The sequence below is a fragment of the Pogoniulus pusillus genome, chromosome 41, assembly GCF_015220805.1.
Source record: "Pogoniulus pusillus isolate bPogPus1 chromosome 41, bPogPus1.pri, whole genome shotgun sequence".
Lineage (NCBI taxonomy): Eukaryota > Metazoa > Chordata > Aves > Piciformes > Lybiidae > Pogoniulus > Pogoniulus pusillus.
Genome location: NC_087304.1, coordinates 7,342,380 through 7,354,636, shown reverse-complemented (window position 1 = coordinate 7,354,636; position 12,257 = coordinate 7,342,380). Strand labels below are relative to the sequence as shown.

Sequence of the window (12,257 nt, the reverse complement as noted above, 5' to 3'; positions counted from 1 at the left end):
CCCTTCCCACCAGGACTCAGCCCTTGGGGCCAGCACAGGTGGCTGAGATGGGCACACACTGGTGTGGGAATGCATCCAGCGTGCCCAGGTGATGGGCAGAGCCTGCATGTGCCCACCTGCAGATCCAAGCTCTGCTAGAGATGCACAGCACTTCTAGCTTGCAGTCAAGACCAGCTGACACCATCCGCAAGGGCATGGCACCAGCAGCAAGGGCAGTTCAACCCTTGGCTCAGTATCTCCAACCTGCTGCCCCTTGCATAGCTCCAGCAATGCCTAGGGGTTTTCCAGCTGCCCATAAACCCGGAGTACAGTGGTGGGGCCAGCACAGAGGCCTGTGACAGGTAGGCAGGGAGGACAGGGCATCGCTCGCTGCTGCAGCCACAGGCAGAGACAGGCTGTGTGCTGGGAGCTGGGCCTCCTCGGGACGTTTGCTGGTTTGGGCTGGTTTGTTCCTGCTGCTGAGCAAAGCAGGGCCAGCGCAGGTGCCCCCTCGGGGAGCAGCATGCAGCAGATGCAGTGGCAGTGCGGGGCAAGAGCGAGAACAGCAGGGGTGCAAAAAAAGGGAGGGGGAGAAAACCAAACGAAAAAGTTAAAAAAAAAAAGCAACAACAAACCAAAAACCAACAAAACAAAACAAAAGGACACCAACAGCCTCGGGAACTGGAGGCTTGCGGGGAGAAGAGAAGACAGTGCGAGGCACCACAGCACGATGGCACAGGAGACAGACAGACAGACAGCCCCGTGCCGGTCAGATACGTCAAATATCACCACTCCGGGCCCCTGACTGACCTCGGACTTGTTGCTCCAGGTTCAGTATGACTGATACGGCCTGGTGGAGGATTAGCAGTTTGGTCTGCGGTTTTTCGCTGTTTAGGTGCAGCTGGCACATGCGTCCGAGCTCTTTAAAGGCCTCGTTGATGTCCCGGACCCGCAGGCGCTCGCGGGCATTATTGGCGACCCTCCTCTCTCTCTCTCTCTCGGCTTTTTGCTCTGGGGGAAGAAGATCGTCCTCCTCATCCTCATCTTGACTAATGGTTTAAAATAAGAACGAGACAGGGACATTCCTCGCGTGCACTCTCAGCACTGGGCAACTCACAACAAAGAAACACAGGCCCCCGCCCCCCGTGTACCCCCACTGGCACGTGCTGGCCCCGGTGCCTGGCCTGCAGACACAGGGGGGACACGCAGGGATGTTGGAGAGAAGAGGTTAAGGATCTTCTTCTGCCTCAGTTTTGTGTTTTAGTTTGGTTGTGAACAGCAAAGGAAGGAAGCACAGCAATGCAATTCAGGCCCGAGCTGGCTGCCCAGATGGCTCAGGGTGACTTGGAGAAGGTGTGGGGCCAGGCCTGGTGTCCCAAGCTGGTGTTTTGGGCAGTCACGGCCCTCTGCCTCGGGGGCAGGAGCAGGGATGGTGCCTCCGGGCACCATCACCCTGGCAAGGTCTCCAAGCCGATAGCAAGGTTGCAGAGAAGGACTCTACCTGCTCCATTGCCAGGGATCTGGATGGATAACAGAGGACACAGGATCCTGAAGCACAGTGGAGATGACCCAAAGCAGGGAGGAGGTCAAAACCCTTCCTGCTCCTACCAAGGGGAGCTGAGATCTTGCCTCTCTCTGTGCATAGCCACAAGCAACACCACGAGCAACCACGCAGGAGGGTGCAGCTCAAGTGAGTATGGTGCAAGCCCTCTGCTTTAGAGACATGGGCAAGCCCTGTACCCATGGGGACAGAAGCCAGCAGGAGAGTGGCAGGGACTGTTCCCTGGCACTGCCAGCCAAGGGGAAGCAGCGTGAGGGAGCCCAGGCTGTGCCACCTCAATGTGAGGACACACAGGGCTTCCACGGTGGGAAGGGGTTGATGGGTCTGTGCCACAGGATGACCCCCAGGCCTCACCAGGCTGAGCCCAGTGCCTGGTGTGTCCTCAACAGCTGTGCCCCAGCCCAAAGGCCCCCAGCTGGTAATGGAGTAAGTGAAGGGAGAGACCTGTTCAAAGAGCACCTTGTTCTGTTCCGGGAGGGCTTCAGCTCCTTCTTCTCCTCCTCAGAGTTATCTGCCACTGATGTGTTCTCCTCGTCCTCCTTTTCTTCCCTCTTTATTTCGCTGGTGCCCGAGGAGACACTGCTTCTGCCCAGCCCCCCTGACAAGCCTGCTGAAGAAGCAGAGCCATGCAAGGAGATTGGAGATACCTGACCCACATGGAGGGTTTGGGGGTCCCCAGGCCCTGCTCCTGCTCTGCTGCATCACCACCAGTGTGCAGTGTCCCAGACTCATCTGCAGTACAGGTCTGCAGCAGGAGGAGCTGCAGGGCTGCTGGTACTGCCCTGCCACTGCTCCCTGCTCTTCTCCCCTCACCCCCAAGACCCTCCAGAACCAGAACCAGAGGCAGAACCAGACCAGAGGTAGAACTAGAACCAGAGGTTGGCCTCCCTGAGTAGAGCAGGGTCTGCAGGCTCTGTGCACCCACAGATAGCAGGAGGGTCAGGAACAGGCAGGTCAAGCCTCTGGAAAAGGCTCAAGGTATAAAGTGCTCCACATGCTCTGCAAAGGCCCCCATTCACCCCTCCCCTCGCAGCTGCTGCAGCTGCTGAGGGCTGGAGCTAAGGGGTGTCCTGGGTCCCCTCAAGCTGCCTTACCGCTGTATGTGTCCTGCTGTCTGCTGAGGTCAGGGAGGGAGCTGGGCTGGGACGGAAGTGAGACGTGGTTGTGGAGCATGCTGGGGTTGCTGGACAACCCATCCTCGGGGTGACCTCCTCCCACCTACAGCAGAACAAGCAGAGCAAGCCTTGAGGAGGGGAAGTGTCACAGCTGGTGGCATGAGGACAGCATACCCAGCACAGCCCCATGCCTTTCCTCACTTGCTTCCCACCACCCACAGTGTGGGCACGCAGGAGGGAAGAGCCACCCTGCTCCAGCACCAACTCTGCTCTGGGGACTGTAGTGGGGACTGAAAGCAGCTCTGTACCATGAACACCAGCTGGACCAAGCAGAAAGCCTCACCAGTGCCCCCTCGCCATGGAAAAGTCTCTCCCTGCTGGCAAGGTTGGCACACTGGAAAGGATACACTGCCTAGGCTGTGCATGCCCTGTCTCCATTAAGCACCAACGTTTCTGCGATCTCCTCAGTGCCACCAGAGGAAGGGACATTCCAGCTGCATGGACTTCACTCCCAAGGGCCTGGATGCAAAGGATAAGGGGCCAGGAAGCCCTTCTGAGCCTGCATCCTGAAGACCAGGCAGGGACCTGACAGGACAGAGCCAGCCCTGCAGCTGGCAGCAGCTGGCAGGAGGGGACACACAGGATTCCTGGTGTGGCAGCAGAGTCTGGGGAGCTCAGACTCCCCTGCTGGAGATGCAGGCAACCAGTCCTGCCAAGAACATGCTCCAGTGACCACCAGCTCCTGGACAAGGAGGAACTCTGGTGACCCAGCATGAGACCTCAGCATCCACATGCTCAGGGCACTTAAAGCCTCAACATCCCCCCGCATCCTCCACATGCATGGAAGGATACGGTGCCTGCCCCAAGAGTTTGGAGCAGAGAAGTCCTGGTGATGCCCTGCACCACATTCCTCTTGTTCTCTCTGCATCATTCCCTGGGAAGAGACTGAAGCTCTTCTGGTTCTTCACAAAGAGAGTGATTTCCCATTGGAATGGGCTGCCCAGGGAGGTGATGGAGGCACCATCCCTGGAGGTCTTCAAGAAAAGCCTGGATGAGGCACTTAGTGCCATGGTCTAGTTGACTGGCTAGGGCTGGGGCTAGGTTGGACTGGATGATCTTGGAGGTGTCTTCCAACCTGGTTGATTCTATGATTCTATGGTGAATTTCCATCCATGCTGCAGGAAAAGAAGAGGAGCTTGCAGCACCTCTGCCTGTCCTGAGAAGGGCGAGGAGTAAGTTGTGCCTGAGAGCGATCACTGAGCTGAGCACTGATTCAATCCTCTGCATCTCACCTGGTCAAAGCTGTTGGCAGCTGACCCAAGCTGGACAATCCCAAGCTATCCTCACACCCAAGGTAAAGTCCCTCTGGATGAAGGACATGGATCTGCTGGAGTAGGTCCAAAGGAGGCCACAAAGATGCTCAGAGGGCTGAGGAACCTCCCCTATGGGCACAGGCTGGGAGAGCTGGGGCTGCTCAGCCTGGAGAAGAGAAGGCTCCAGGGAGACCTTAGAGCTGCATTTCAGTATCTGTGGGGAACCTTCAGGCAGGCTGGGGATAGACTGTTCAGAAGGGCCTTTTGGAATAGGCCCAGGGCAATGGTTTGTTTGGAAGTGGAGCAGGGCAGAGTTAGATTGGACATCAGGAGGAAGTTCTGCACAGTGAGGATGGGGAAAGACTGGCATAGGTTGCCCAGGGAGGTGGTTGAGGTCCCATCCCTGGAGGCATTCGAGGCCAGACTCGATGAGTGCCTGGGCCACGGGCTTTGTTTGAAGCTGTCCTTGCCATCTGCAGGGGGCTTGATCTCTGAAGGCCCCCTTCCAACCAGATGTATTCTGTGATTCTATGGAAGCCAGGGGGACCATTGGGTCCCCAGCACATCTCTACTAGCTGCCACAATGGTTCCACACTTACCAGGCCTGGATGTCTGCTTCCCAGGGACATGACCGAAGCAGGGAAGGCCTGGCCCAGGCTGCCCACGGTAGCACTGTGAGCTGGTGCTGAGCCCAGCAGCCCGTGCATATCACTGTGGTTGCTTGACATGGCAGCGGTCTGGCCCACGGCGTGATTCCTCAGCACATGGATGGCTTCATCCAACCTATCTTCCATCTTGTTTTGCTTGAAGGACAGGACAGGGAGAGGTCTGTGTTAGTGCCTGCAGATTCAGCAGCCTGCTGCAGCTCTCCTCGCTGAAGAATGGCTGCTGGCAACAGAGGCAGGGATGGGGAGAGATAACCACTCCCACACAGTCAGGGCCATCTCTTAGAGACAGAAAGGGTCAGGAGGAGGCAGAAAGCAGTCAGGATCTGCTCGGCTGGGCCAGACCCAGAGGGACATGCAAGGACTGTAAAGATGGGGAGGGAGCAAGGCTCTGGGCTTAGGCAGCATAGGAAGCAGAGTCTATCTCTGCTCGGCTACTTCTAACCAAAGGTCCAATTTGTCACCGAGCATCTTCCTCAAGGACCCAGATGTCACGGGGAGAGCTGTGCCCCGAAGGTACAGAGGGTATGGAAGAGGGCAGGAGGCAGATCTGCAGCACTTACTAAGGTGTGGAGGCTCCCTTCGTAGCTGGGAGATAAGGCACCGGCACTTTGCGCGCTTGCCCGCGGCCACTGCGACGTGCCTGCAACCAACGGGAACAGTTTGGCACCGGGCATGGCTGCCACTAGGTGGGGCAGGAAGCTGGGACACTGTGCTGTGAACCGGGTACCGCACTCGCTGTGAACCGCGCACTGCACTGTCCCTGACACTGCTGTGCCACCGCAGTACCACATGGGCCACTAAGGGATCACATGGCACTGCCTGGACCACTGCGGTACCACACAGACCTTCACAGCACCGCATGGACCACTGCATGGGCACTTCATGCCACTGTGTGGACCACTACAGCACTGCGTGGTACTGCGTGGGCCACCAGAGCACTTAATGGGCCAGCACAGCATCACATAGCACTGAGTGAGCCACCACAGCACCTCATGGGCTGCCAAAGTACCATATGGCACTGCATAAGCCACCAGGGCACCATATAGTACTGCATGGGTCACCAAAGCACTGCGTGGCGCCATATGGGCCATCATGGCACTGCATGGCACCACACAACACTATGAGCTCTCTTCTGCTCTACCTGAGCAGGAAACTGTGCCCAGGCCTTCAGACCTAGTGAAGATTTAACCTCGACCACTCCACGGCAGGGGCAGTGCCACTCATGCTGTGCTGACCCTGACCCCAGGGAGATGCAGGCTGGTGGGTGGCTGTGGCTCTGCATCTCTGGCACCAACCAGCCTTTCACTGGGCACCGGGAATGTTTTTTAACCAGGTTGATGCTTCCCAGTTCCCACCACACCCCTGACACGGGAGACACAGCCAGGGGCAAACTCTTCTGGCTCCTGCAAGATGGGGTAGGAGCAGGTCTGAGGGGGTGGCAGCAACACTTTCACTCAAAGCTGTGGTGGTGCTGCCCCATGGGCAAGGCTTGGCCTCTGGTAGAACCTCCTCCAAAAAAGCATCTCCACCTTTCCTTGTCCTGCCCCTCCACTATTCTGCTTTGGGAAGCAAAGGGGATTTGGTGAGGCTGCCCAAAGCATCTCCAGTGTGGGCCTGGGGCTCTCAGCAGTATGCTGCTGTGGCCCTCCTGAACCCAAAGCTGGTGACCCCTTTACAGTCAGTGATGGTGCCACTTACCTGCAAGCCCCTGGGGGGAGCCAACTGGCGTGGAGGGGTTTGAGGAGAAATTATTGCTAGAATGATCAGGGGAATAGATCTGCAGGGAGACAAGAGGGGCTTGGTCAGCAGGTCCCACCCCTGCCATAGTCTCTCCCTTCCCAACAGCAGAGAGGACCCCTGGATGGGACCACCCTATGGCACCTCTCTTCCCAAACCCACACCTGTTATGACAGCCCAGCCCACCAGTCCCTCCACAGCTCCCCCATTGTCCCAGTGGTCTCTGTCCCCAGCGCCACCACCCTGCAGCTACAGCCTCTGTTCTTCAGGTCTCACCTCAGAGTGAAGTGAAAGCCCCAAGAAATTACAGCAGGGTGCAGTGCTGGCACCCTGCTGCCACCAAGCACAGGTCCCTGCATTCAATGTCACAGGGGCAATCCCAAGCTCTAGTAGCCCAGGGGGACCAGTGCCCTCTGATTTGAACCAGCACATGCAAGGGCCACAACTAGTGGGACCTGCAAGTCCTACTGTGAGGGCCATGTAGGATCACCTTGTCAGATGAGTACCAGTGCCAGTGCCAGTACCAGCACCAGCCAAAAGATCTGGCTCAGAGCCATGGGTCTGTGTGGCCACCACGATCTCCAGTACTTCAGTTTCCCCATTTTGCACAGGGCCAGGACCCAGGATGGTGGCACAGAGAGGGTGGCCAACCACGCCCTCAAACTCCTCAATGTCTCCATCTTCCCTGCTGCCCAGAGGGGCTCTGCTATAGAGGGGAGGTCCACGGAGGACCTGGGTGAGGACAAAGAGTCTGCAGAAGCTCTTACTGAAGCTAGTGCCTTCCCAAGTGCGTCCCCAGAGCTCCCAGCTGTGGTTCCTCTGGTACCTGCCGAGAGAGGACACAAACATCACTGCCAGGGCACCCTGCTGGAGCCTGCCCAGGTACCCAGCAGCAATGACCTCGCTGTATCCCTTCCTCAGGTGATAACTGCACACATAGAAACAGACTATTGGTTGGATTGGAAAGTCCTCTAAGGTTATCCAGTCCAAGCAGCAATCCAACCCCACCATGGGCACCAAACCATGGCCCCAGGTGCCATGGGCACAGTGCTCTGGAACACCTCCAGGGATGGGCACTCCACCACCTCCCTGGGCAGCCTGTACAAAGCCCTGACCACTCTGGCAGCAAAGAAATTTTTCCTTATCTCCAGCCTGACCCTCTGGTGCAACCTGAGGCCATTTCCTCTCCTTCTATCCCTTGATCCCAGGGAGCAGAGCCCAACCCCCACCTCACAGCAGCCTCCTCTCTGGGAGCTGCAGAAAGCAGTGAGGTCTCCCTCAGCCTCCTCTTCTCCACACTACTCACCCCCAGCTCATGCAGCTGCTCCTCCCCGGCCTTGTTCTCCAGACCCTGCCCCGGCTTGGCTGCCCTTCTCTGACCTGCTCCAGCTCCTCAATGTCCTTCTTGGAGTGAGGGGCCCAAAACTGACCCCAGGACTCAAGCTGTGGTCTCCCCAGTGCCCAGGCCAGGGGCACAATCCCTGCCCTGCTCTGGCTGCCCACACAATTGCTGCTCCAGGCCAGGCTGCTGGTGCCCTTCTTGGCCACCTGGTTACATTGCTGGCTCATGGGTGACACATAAGGGACAAAGAGTACACTGGAACAGATATCACAGTGTCAGAGGTTGGCACAAGGGTTCAATTTTGCCGTGGAGCCTCTGCATGTCAGTGGGGCACTGAGCCATGCCCAGTACCTACCCATCATGGTGTCAGTGCCGCTGATCGGGGGCGTGTGGCTGGAGACGCCATAGGGCGCAGAGGCCGAAGAGAAGCCAGACACAGAGGGCAGTGCCCCGTTCACCTCCCCTGAATGCAGCTGGTAGTTCTGCAGAGAAGGGAGAAGGGTCAGAGGGGTACTTTAGAGGCTGCCAGGCTCAGCAGCTGGGCTGGGCCTCAGATCGTCCTTGTTGCCAGTCACTCCATGCTGACAGCTACAGGACAAAGTGCCAGGGTGCCAGTGGAGCCCCCACAACAGCTATGGGATGAGTGCCAGTGGAGCCCCCACAAGAGCTACAGGATAGGATGACAAGATGCCACGAAAGGCCATTGCAATGGCCATGAGATGAGATGCCAGGGTGCCACTGGAGTCCCAGGCAACAGCTACAGAACAGGCTGCCAGGGTACCAGTGAAGTCCCCTCCAAGAGCTACAGGACAAGATGCCATGGTGCCAGTGGACCCCCCCCCCCAATAGCTACAGGACGAGGTGCCAGTGAAGCCCCGTGGGTACACGTTACCATGCGTTCATGCTGATGTAAACTGTTGAAGCCACCAGACTGCGGGAGTGGGGAGGAGGAGCTGCCCAGCATGGCCCCGTAACCCGACTGGCTCATGGCACCTGGTGAACTCCACAGGTCTGGCGAGTTATGGAGCCCATCTGCAAGGAAAAGCAGAGCTGAGGACGGCAAAGACGCCAGGATGTGCCCTGCAGCCCACACCAGGGCAAGCCTGCCTGGGCTGAGGTGCTGTGTCTATCCCCACTGCATCCTGCCCACATTAACCATCACCTGCTGGGCACATTGGAGCCAATTCAGGGCTGCTCCATGCCCTGTGCACTCCTGCCCTCAGCTCCCTCCTGTGCAATCCCTCTCATCATGCAGGGGCTGGGCAGCCCTGCTGGGGCCGGTGTGGGGGACACCAGGGCTGTTTGACACTCACCTGCCATGTAAAAGGCTCCGGGATACACAGTGCTGGGAGGCTTTGAGGGAGTATATCCAGCTGGATCCCTGCTGTAGTCATCACCTGAGTTGGATGGATACACCTGGGGGACAGGAAAGGCATTGAAGGGCAGTGCTCGGCCACCCCATGGCCCCACGGCCTCCCCATGGCTCTCCCCACCCATGCAGCTTTCCCCTCGGTTCATCGCAGCAGACGAGAGCTGGGTCCCACAGCAAAGCTGGGGGTGGGGGGAAGCAAAGTGGCTCAGGCAGCAGTGGTGCCATACTGGCACAGCTCTGTCAGGCAGCAGGGCAGGGCAGAGGGAGGTCGCACAGACAGGTCCCATCTGCCTTTCCATGAGAGCAGGATCCACAGCCCCTTCTGCAGAAGCTGGCAATGCCAGCAGAAGTTTCAGCTCTCTGCTCCAGATCCTTTTTCTGTGGTTGTAACTTTTTCTGAGTCACCACAAAAAACATCATCTCTGCTGCTCACCCCGCGGCCAGGGCAGGCTGGACACTGACGAGAGGAGCCAGCGAGGCTCTGGGACCAGCTCATCCCCGTGCTGGCCCAGTCCCAGTGGAGCACAGCCCTTCATGAACACCCAGGGGGACAGTGAGGCACAGGGCTGGGGGGGAAGCTGAGAGCTGAGCAGTGATGTCACAGAGGAGGGGACAGCCTTTGGCCAGCCCTCTGCAGCACTATTCAGCAATGTTATTTACCAGCAGAATAAACAAAAGGCTCTCACCCCCGGCCCATCCTCCCCCCAACCCCCCCCCCCCGCCCCTCCCCGCCTGCCTTCTTAACTCATCCAAAGCCCTCCTAGAAAATCCCTGGCCGAGAATCGCCCTGAGCCGGCACAATAACATCCTTTGGGGTTTGGGGGTGTTTTTTTGTTTGTTTTGGTTTGGTATTTTTCTTAAAGAAGAAATTCATCACGCAAAGAAACTGAAATGCCACCCAAAATGACATGAGAACTTTGGTTGCAGCTTATTTTCAGCCCCACTGATTCATTCTGAAACCACCCATCTCTGGGTTTTAGCAGAGCAGAGGCGGGGGCAGGGCTGGCTGGGCAGACATTGCCAGCTCTTTCAAAAGAAAACCTGCCCCCAGTTTCTCTTTCCCCACAGCTCAGACAGCTCCTGCTGACCTCCCGTCCTCACCCAGCAAGAGGAGACAAAATTGTTCTCTACGTCTGGAACTGACCAGCACACCAAGGACTTCTCCTTCTTTTTTTGTGGAAGTAACAGAAAATAGAAACGTTTGTTATAGAAACGAAGCTCTCGAAGGCACTGGTGACCTCTAAGCTTCGAGGGGGCTACAGGAGAGCAGGGGAGGGACTTCTCACAAGGGCTGGGAGTGAGAGGATGAGGAAAATGGCTTTGAGCTGGGAGAGAGTGAGAGTGGAGGGAAGAGATTGCTGAGAGTGAGGGTGGGAAGAAACTGGCACAGGTTGCCCAGGAAGGTTGTGGATGACCCCTCTCTGGAGGTCTTCAAGGCCAGGCTGAATTAGGCCTTGAGCAAGCTGTGTTGGTGGGAGGTGTCCCTGCCCATGGCAGGGAGTTGGCACTGGATGAGCTTTAAGGTCTCCTCCAAGCCAATCCATTCTCTGACTCTGAATTCCCTTCCAACCCAGTCTAATTTGTGATGATCGCTGGCAGCCCAATTACAGAATTCCAGAATTCCAGCATGGTGGAGGTTGGAAGGGACCTCTGGAGCTCAGCCAGTCCAACCCCCTGCTCAAGCAGGGCACCCACAGCAGCTTGCCCAGGAACACAATGGTCAGGGAGGGCTGGAAACCTCTCTGGGCAGCCTGCTCCAGGCCCCCAGCACCCTCATGCCACATAAATTTATCCTCCTGTTCAGGTGGAACCTCCTGGGCTCCAGTTTGTGCCCACTGCCCCTTGGCCTGGCACTGGGCACCACTGAGCAGAGCCTGGTCCTATCTTCTTGCCCCCAACAGATCCGCTAACTATTGATCAACACTGAGAACATTCTGGTAACTATAAACATGAGGTTCCTGCTTTGGGGAGCAGCTTCCCTTAGAACTGGGAGGTTCAGAGCATCAAAGTCAGCCCTCGATCAGCTCTTGCGCAGGACAACACAGAGATGAAAGCAATTCCTGGGAATCTCTGCTATTGCCTGAGACTTGGCGGGGGGAAATGCAGAGAAAACAGAGAGGGAGGGAAAAGCCTGCTAGACGCTGGCAGCTGCCCTGGGTCCCTCACTCAGAGGAGAAAATGCCCATCCCTTGGCCCTTTGTGTGGTGTGGCCGGGCAGCGCCGGGCGCAGGCAGCTCCGCGTGCGGCTGGAGAGAGCAGGGGAATGGAGGTGGCTGCGGAGAACAAGAATCCAGCAAATTGACTTTTCCTATAATTTGATTAAATAGCGGGAGCTGGGACAGGGAATCGAATGAAGCACATCTAATAGCCCCGCGCCATCTGCCAGGGGCTGGCACCTGGCCAGCGCGCCAGGCAGCTGTGCGGCAGCGAGTGGGCACGGGGCGGGGGGGCTGCAGTATCCATTTAATAGAGCCAGAGTGAAAAGGAGGAGAGAAAAGAGCAGAGATGAGCTTGAGCAGGGCTGCAGAGCAGAGGGGAGTTTGTTGTGCTGTGTTTCCTATCTGGTTCTAGTGATAGGACAAGAGGAGATGGCCTCAGGTTGTATCAGCACAGGTTTAGGTTAGACATGAGGAAAAATTTCTTCCCTGAAAGGGCTGTCAAAACCTGGCCCAGGCTGCCCAGGGCAGTGGTGAAGTCTCCGTGCCTGGAGGGGTTTCAAGGCTGTGGAGATGTGGTGCTGAGGGCCATGGTTTGGTGGTGCCCTGGAAGTGATGGGTTAAGGGTTGGGCTCAGTGATCTGAAGGGTCTGTGCCAATCAAAAAATTGTGGGCAGACTTTGGAGTGGGGCAGCTGGGAGACAATGACAGGGGATGGTTTGGAACTACAAGAAGGAGACTCAGAGTGAACAGAAAAGTATTTGACCTTGAGGGTGGTGCGACCCTGCCCAGGTTGCCCAGAGAGGTGGGAGCTGCCCCATGACTGGCACCAACGCAGGGCAGGTTGTGTGGGGATCTGAGCAACCTGCTCTAGTTGGGGATGTCTCTGGTGGCTGCAGAGGGTTGGACTGGATGAGCTTTAAAGGTCCCTTCCCACCCAAACCAGTCTGTGATGCTATGATCCACCCTACTCTGTCACCCCCCTCACCATCCCTATCTCTTGTTGGATCCCAG

At 57.3% G+C, this 12,257-nt stretch overlaps 1 protein-coding gene across 1 annotated transcript in view; it reads right to left on the bottom strand.

Annotated features, from left to right (window-relative positions):
- TCF3 (transcription factor 3) overlaps positions 1-12,257 on the bottom strand; it is a 101,043-nt gene that overhangs the window by 12,735 nt on the left and 76,051 nt on the right. Inside the window, 10 exon segments of the mRNA XM_064175316.1 lie at positions 790-1,028; positions 2,000-2,150; positions 2,635-2,758; positions 4,568-4,771; positions 5,197-5,276; positions 6,335-6,413; positions 7,141-7,199; positions 8,071-8,197; positions 8,608-8,747; positions 9,029-9,131. Of these exon segments, the coding sequence (XP_064031386.1) occupies positions 790-1,028; positions 2,000-2,150; positions 2,635-2,758; positions 4,568-4,771; positions 5,197-5,276; positions 6,335-6,413; positions 7,141-7,199; positions 8,071-8,197; positions 8,608-8,747; positions 9,029-9,131 (1,306 nt within the window).